Here is a 7,695-nt window from a genome sequence, read left to right as displayed (position 1 = left end):
CTTCCTCCTCCTCCCTCCCCCTCCGTCCATCCCACCTCCTCCTCCCTCCTCCTCCCTTTCCCCATCCTCTCTTTCCCCTCCCCATCCTCCCTCCCCTCCTCTTTCCTCTCCCCCTCTCCCCGTCAGTCCCCCTCCCCCTCCCCCTCCCCCTCCCCCTCCCCCTCCTCCCTGCCGTCCCCGGGGTGTGGTTTATCCCCGGGCGAGGGGGGCGCGGTCTAAGGAGGGGGAGTCTCGGTCCGTGCCACCCGCAGTCGTCGTCCGGAGCGGCGGGTGCGGGTCCGAGTGTGTCTGTGTGTGTGTGTGTGTGTGTGTGTGTGTGTGTGTGAGTGAGAGAGAGAGACACAGAGAGAGGGAGGGAGGGAGGCCGCCCCCCCGTTCCCCCCGGTCCCCTTCCCCCTTGGCCGCCCCCAGGAAGGCGGCATGCCCGGGTCCCCGCGTCGGCAGCCGGCGGTGCCCCCGCCGCCGGTGCCAACGGTGCTGCTGCCGCCGGTGCTGCCGGTGCTGCTGCTGCTGCTGCTGCTGCTGCTGCTGCCCCCGCTGGTGCCCCTCGCCTCCGGCTCCGCGTGGGCCGTGTCCCAGGCCGGCGGCGGCCCCGCCTGCGGGCCCTGCCAACCGGCCGCCTGCCCCCCGCTGCCCCCGCGCGGGTGCCCCCTGGGCGAGACGCGGGACGCCTGCGGATGCTGCCCCGTCTGCACCCGCGGCGAGGGCGAGCCCTGCGGGGGCGGCAGGGGACACTGCGCCCCGGGCATGGAGTGCCTCAAGAGCCGCAACAGGCGGAAGGGTAAAGCCGGGGCAGCAGCGGCGGCGGGGGCATCAGGGCCCGGGGCCAGCGGCGTCGGCGTCTGCGTCTGCAAGGCCCCCTACCCCGTGTGCGGCAGCGACGGGCTCACCTACCCCAGCGGCTGCCAGCTGCGGGCCGCCAGCCTAAAGGCCCAAACCCGCGGGGAGAAGCCCATCAGCCAGCTCAGCAAGGGCACCTGCGAGCAAGGTGGGTTCCGGGCACCACCCCGCCCGCCCCATCCTCCCTTTCTCTCCCCCTCGTCCCCCTCTCCATCCCCCCCATCTTACCTCCTTCCCTTCCCCACAGCACCTGTATATATCTATATATGTTTGTACGTATTTATTACTCTACTTATTTTACTTGTACATATCTATTCTATTTATTTTATTTTGTTAGTATGTTTGGTTTTGTTCTCTGTCTCCCCCTTTTAGACTGTGAACCCACTGTTGGGTAGGGACTGTCTCTATAGGTTGCCAACTTGGACTTCCCAAGCGCTTAGTACAGTGCTCTGCACACAGTAAGTGCTCAATAAATACGATTGATTGATTGATTCCTCCTTCCCCTCCTCCCTCTCCTTCATCCTCCCTTTCTCCTTCCTCCATCCTTTCTTCCTCCCCCTTTCCCTCCTCCATACACCCTCTCCTCCATCCTCCTCCTTTCCCCTCCTTCCTTCCTCCTCCACCCTACCTTTTCACCTCCCTCCCCTGCCTCCTCCTTCCATTCTCCCTTCCTTCCCCTTTTTTTTGTGGTACTCGCTAAGCGCTTACTACGTGCCAGGTACTGTACTAAGAGATGGGGTAGATACAGTATAATCAGGGGGGACACAGTCCATGTCCCACATGGGGCTCTCACAGTCTTAATCCCCATTTCACAGACAAGGTAACTGAGACATTGAGAAATTAAGTGATTTGCCCCAGGTCAAACGGCAGACAAGTGATGAAGCCGCGATTAGAACACGGGTCTTCTGAGTCCCAGGCCCAAGCTCTTTACAGTAGACCATGCTGCTGCTTCTTCCCTCCTCCTTTCTCCCTTCCCTTCCTCCTCTCCTCTTTCCTTCCTTCCCTCCTCTCCTTCATACCTCCTCCCCCCTTCCTTTTCTCCTTTCCTCCCACCCTCCTCCTTTCTCCCTTCCCTTGTTTCCCTCCTCCCTCTTCATCCTCTTCCCTTTCCCTTAATGAGAAGCAGCGTGGCTCAATGGAAAGAGCACGGGCTTTGGAGTCAGAGGTCATGGGTTCAAATCCCGGCTCCGCCAACTGTCAGCTGTGTGACTTTGGGCAAGTCACTTAACTTCTCTGTGCCTCAGTTACCTCATCTGTAAAATGGGGATTAAGGCTGTGAGCCCCCGTGGGACAACCTGATCCCTTTGTAACCTCCCCAGTGTTTAGAACAGTGCTTTGCACAGAGTAAGCGATTAATAAATGCCATTATTATTATTATTATTACTTCCCTCCCCCTTTCCACTTTGCATCCAAAGAGAGTGAGAGGAGACATGCTTCTCTCCCCCACCCTCACCCACAGATGCAGGGCAGAGGTGGGTCAGTGCCCGCAGAGGGATCTTTATTTAGAGAAAAGTCCTCCCTTTGCCCCACAGCCCCGCAAGCCAACCGAATCTTACTTTCTTTCCCATGCCTGCATGTCCTGTTTTCTCCCCTGCCCCTCGCCCCCCTGGGAGAAGCAGCATGAACTAGTGGAAAGAACATGGGCTTCGGAGTCAGAGGACCTGGGTTCTAACCCCAGCTCTTATCACCGCTTGCTGTGTGACCTCGAGCAAGTCACTTTTAACTTCTCTGTGCTTCAGTTCTCATGTTCTCCCTCCTACTTAGACTGTGAGCCCCACGTGGGACAGTGACTCTGTTCAAACTAATGAACTTGTAGCTACCCCAGCGCTTAGAACAGTTATGACACATAGTGACGGCTTAACAAATAGCATAAAAGAGGAGAGGGGGAAGAGTTGGGTGGGGGCACCAGTCTCACCCTCCAGAGTCCAGGGTGGTGGGCGAGGGGCTGGCACGCTTGGTTATGGTCAAGAGGCAATTTCCATGCTGATTTGCTTTCTGACTGGGTCCTGGGAGCGGGGGTGGCCCCTTCAGGGGGAGCGAGCCCCCTGGCTCAAACTGTGCAGTGGGTCCGGACGTTCATTATGTGTGACGGTGCCCTTCCCCACCTGGCCGTGCTGCTCTCCTACTTGGATTGTTGTCAGCGGGGATGCCTTTGAAATTATTTTTGATGCATTTATCTGGTTTCCTTCCTTTACCTCCAACTAGCCCAAGGTCAGTATAAACGAAAGGGAAGCCAAGGTGCAACAACAATAAAACGAACACAGCCCAGACCTTGTAGTAGAGGAAAAGGCAGAGAAGTCAGCAGAAAACAGGTCTGCTCCAGCAAAACCATGTGCCAGCTCTTTGAAGGCCTTGAACAAGCCACGATACCAAGGGAGAGTTGGAGCTCCCAGCTGGCAGCGTCTCTGGTGGTCATTCATTCATTCAATTGTATTTACTGAGCGCTTACTGTGTGCAGAGCACTGTGCTAAGCGCCTGGGAAGTACAAGTTGGCAACATATAGGGATGGTCCCTATCCAACAGTGGGCTCACAGTCTAGAAGGGGGAGACAGACAACAAAACAAAATATATTAACAAAATAAAATAAATAGAATGGTAAATATGTGCAAGTAAAATAGAGTAATAAATCTGTACAAACATACATACAGGTGCTGTGGGGAGGGGAAGGAGGTAGGGCGGGGGAGATGGGGAGGGGGAGGAGAGAGAGAAGAAGGGGGGGCTCAGTCTGGGAAGGCCTCCTGGAGGAGGTGAGCTCTCAGTAGGGCTTTGAAGGGAGGAAGAGAGCTAGCTTGGCGGATGTGCGGAGGGAGGGAATTCCAGGCCAGGGGGAGAACATGGGCTGGGGGGTCGACGGCGGGACAGGCGAGAATGAGGACCAGTGAGGAGGTTAGCGGCAGAGGAGCGGAGGGTGCGGGCTGGGCTGTAGAAGGAAAGAAGGGAGGTGAGGTAGGAGGGGGCGAGGGGATGGACAGCCTTGAAGCTGAGAGTGAGGAGTTTTTGCCTGATGCATAAATTGATTGGTAGCCACTGGAGATTATTGAGGAGGGGAGTAACATGCCGAAGTATCATGGTCCCAGCTGAAGGACGGGGCCTCAGAGATATTCTCCTTGAGGAGCAAATTTTCATCAGATTGTAAAATCCTTGAGTTCCATCATGTTCTCCTAAGCCCTTTGTGCAGGATTTTGCACCCAGCAGGCACTCAGTCAATACCATTAATTGATTGAGTGAGTGCACCAGGGTAGCAGAAAGTTCCTGGGAGAAGAAGGAAGGGGACAAGGAGGAGGCAGTTCAGCTGTCAGTTAGATGGCCTGAGCAGAGCTGGCCTTTTCCCTAGGCTTTAAATAAGAGTTCAGTAACATTTCCTCAGAAACCAGAAGAGGTCTCAAACATTCGATGCCTTCTACTTAAAACGTCCCCAAGGGTGATGGTCAGAATGTAAATCCTTCTGCATAGTACTAATAACTGTGGGTTTGTTAAGCACTTCCTGTGTCCTAGGACCTGGGATAGAAACGGATAAGAAGTTTGGATCCAGGACCTGACCTACATGGAGCTTACAGTCTAAGCGGGGTTGGTTGGGGGGGCATTCCTTCTAAATTCTATCTCTTTGGGGAGTCAATGTATAGGGCAGGAAAATTAATTCCTTAGCATAACACACATAGTTTCATCCCCCACTAGATGTTACATCTTTTTGAGGAATGAAGGAGGAAGGCCTAGTGGAAAGAACACAGGCATTGGAGTCAGAGGACATGATTTCTAATTCCAGCTTCGCCACTTCATTCATTCAATTGTATTTATTGAGCACTTACTGTGTGCAGAGCACTGCACTAAGTGCTTGGGAAGTACAAGTTGGCAACATATAGAGACGGTCCCTACCCAACAGCGGGCTTACAGTCTAGAAAGGGGAGACAGACAACAAAACAAAACATATTAACAAAATAAAATAGAATAAATATGTACAAATAAAATAGAGTAATAAATACGTACAAACATATATACATATATACAGGTGCTGTGGGGAGGGGAAGGAGGTAATGCGGGGGGATGGGGAGGGGGAAGAGGGGGAGAGGAAGGATGGGGCTCAGTCTGGGAAGGCCTCCTGGAGGAGGTGAGCTCTCAGTAGGGCTTTGAAGGGAAGTGACATGCCACTTGTCTGCTATGTGACCTCAGGCAAGGCATTTAACTTCTCTGAGCCTCAGTTCCCTCATCTGCTAAATAGGGATTCAGTACCTGTTCTCCCTCCGCTTGGGGTGTGAGACCTGATTATATTGTATCTACCCCATGCTTAAAAAAGTGCTTGACATATAGTAAGCACTTAACAAATAGTATTATCATTATTGATGATGATGACATTAATAATAAAATCAACCAATGTTATTTATTGAGCACTTAGAATGTACAGAGAAGCAGCATGGCCTATTGGCAAGAGTACAGGCTTGGGAGTCAGAGGACGTGGGTTCTAATCCCAGCTCCCCCACTTGTCAGCTGTGTGACCTTGGGCAAGTCACTTAACTTCTCTGTGCCTCCGTTACCTCATCTGTAAAATGGGGATTAAGACTGTGAGCCCCATCGGGGACAACCTGATTACCTTGTATCTACCCCAGCATTTAGAACAGTGCTAGGCAAATAGTAAGCACTTAATAAATACCATTATTATTATTATTATTATTATTATTATTATTACAGATCTGTACTTAAGTGCTCAGGGGAGTAGAACAAAGTTGGTAGACCCATTTCCTGCCCAAAATGAGTTTACAGTCTAGAAGGGTGGAGATCCTGTTTTTGACATAGAAAAGGTAACCTTTCTGAATGCGCTTTGAAGTTGACCAGAGCCCTGTTAGAAGGTTACATGAAAGTTCCAACCTAGTTTTCTTGTTCGTTTGTTTATGGAATTTGTTAAGTGCATATTATGTTCCAGGAACTTTACTAAGCCCTGGCCTAAAGACAAGTTAATCAGGTTGGGCACGTGTCCCACGTGGCCTCACAGCCTTAATCCCCATTTTACAGATGAGGTAACTGGGGCACAGAGAAGTGAAGTGACTTGGCCAGGGTCACACAGCAGACAAGTGTCAGAGTTGGGTTTAGAACCAGGTCCTCTGACTCCCAAGCCCGTTCTCTTTCCGTAGGCCACGCTGCTTCCCAGTTGGTCCTCTCTTCCAAGGATGTGGGGCTACCTCCCTTTCTGGCTCTCCTCTCAGACCCTTCAGTCCCATCACTGGCGTCTACCCCAGTGTGGTCCCAAACATCTGTTTCCAGCGAGCTCTGCACACAGCCAACTGTTGGCAAAGGGAAGAGACTATGAGCCTCCTCACTGGTCTCCCAGCCTCCAGCATCTCTCCATCCAGTCTATTCTCCATGCTGCTGCTGCAGCTGCAGCACAGATCCTCTTTTGGAAGCATCACCTGGCCCACATCTCTCCGCTCCCTCAGTCGACTTCAAGGTTCTCCATCACCCGACCCCCACCTTACATGTCCGCTCTCTTCACCTTCTATTTCCCCACTTGCTCACTTGGCTCCTCCCAACCCAACCTCCCAAACCGTAACTCACTCTCAACTTAGCTGCCTCTGTTCCCTTGCTCACTCTCCCAACTTCAGATAGAGCACAGCTCTCCCCACATTCAAATCCCTCCCAGATTCCACCTCCTTCAACAAGCCTTCCATGATTGATTTCCCAACACCCTGAGCCATACCATTCCCTTCAGCCACTCTAGCACGTAACTTTTACGACCTCCTTAGTCCTCATGAATGTATTTCTGCTCAGTTTATTTTCACCACTCTGGTTGTAAATATTTTTATATTTGTTTCCTCCATTAGAGGGTAAACACCTTGTGGGCAGGGAACATGTCACTTTATGCTGTACTTCCAAAGTGCTTATTCCAGTGCACTGCACCAAGTTGATGCTCAATAAATGTTGTTTACTGCTGCTGCTATTCCCACTTCTTGTGCTCCCATCAGATTCCTGTGTCCAGTTGTGGCCCTTACACTGTGGAGGGCTGGGTGGAGGGGAACTTGGAGGTGGCAATAGATAGACCCTACAGTCAGTACGTTCTGACAAAAGTTATCCTGTGAACTCAGAGAAGGAGCCTCCGATGGTGAAATTCCCATATGGGTGCATGTGTGTCTTGAAGGACTCAGGTGAGATCCACAATCTTGCCTACATTTTGTTAACACAGATGCACACATACACACACACACACACACTCTCTCTCTCTCTCTCTCTCTCTCTCCCTCCCTCCCCCCCCTCCACCGTTGGGCTGTTGGTTTTGAATTTTCAGCACTTGGCTCAGTTTTCTCTCTCTTGCCTCATCTCTCATTCTCAATTGCAGCATGCCAGGCTGGTCTGTCTGTGGCAATTGACTCCCAGTTTTCAGCTGGGATGCAGCACTATGTAAGGTTCTGTTTTACCGGTTCCTTAAAACGTTTCCTCTGCCCTCCTTATATTTTAGTACAGTTGGACTGGCAGAGGGACAGCTTAAATAAGTACAGGAAAAATCATTCAACAGTGGAATTGAGGAGGATGCTGGCCAGTTGTTCCTGTATTTCCCTAGAGGATAAAGGAACTTCAACTGAGAGATTTAATTTAGACATTAGAGAAATTTAGTTTAGACATTGGAATGATTGTGACAGTGAGGGTGGTTGAACACTGGAATGGGCTCTTGAAGCAGGGACTATGAAGTCTCTATTCCTGGGTTTTTAAGAATAGGTTAGTTGTTTGATATTAAGCTCCTGGTGAGCAGGGAATATTCCTTGCACTTCTAGTGTACTTTCTCTAGTGCTTAATAGAGTGTCGTGTGCACCGTTAACAGTAAGGCTGCCAGATGGAGACATTAATCACTTTGCAGGGATGGCAGTGGGGTGT

The 7,695-nt window shown here is 51.6% G+C and overlaps 1 protein-coding gene across 1 annotated transcript in view; it reads left to right on the top strand.

Moving 5' to 3' along the window:
* Positions 1-356: 356 nt before the first annotated feature.
* IGFBP7 (insulin like growth factor binding protein 7) overlaps positions 357-7,695 on the top strand; it is a 47,159-nt gene continuing 39,820 nt past the window's right edge. Inside the window, exon 1 of the mRNA XM_038758771.1 lies at positions 357-988. Within this exon, the coding sequence (XP_038614699.1) occupies positions 421-988 (568 nt within the window). The 5' untranslated portion in view covers positions 357-420. The remainder of the gene's footprint in view (positions 989-7,695) is intronic.

Source organism: Tachyglossus aculeatus, chromosome 17 (assembly GCF_015852505.1).
Source record: "Tachyglossus aculeatus isolate mTacAcu1 chromosome 17, mTacAcu1.pri, whole genome shotgun sequence".
Lineage (NCBI taxonomy): Eukaryota > Metazoa > Chordata > Mammalia > Monotremata > Tachyglossidae > Tachyglossus > Tachyglossus aculeatus.
The sequence above is the reverse complement of the archived record's forward strand: the minus strand, read 5'-3'. Positions and strand labels throughout refer to the sequence as shown.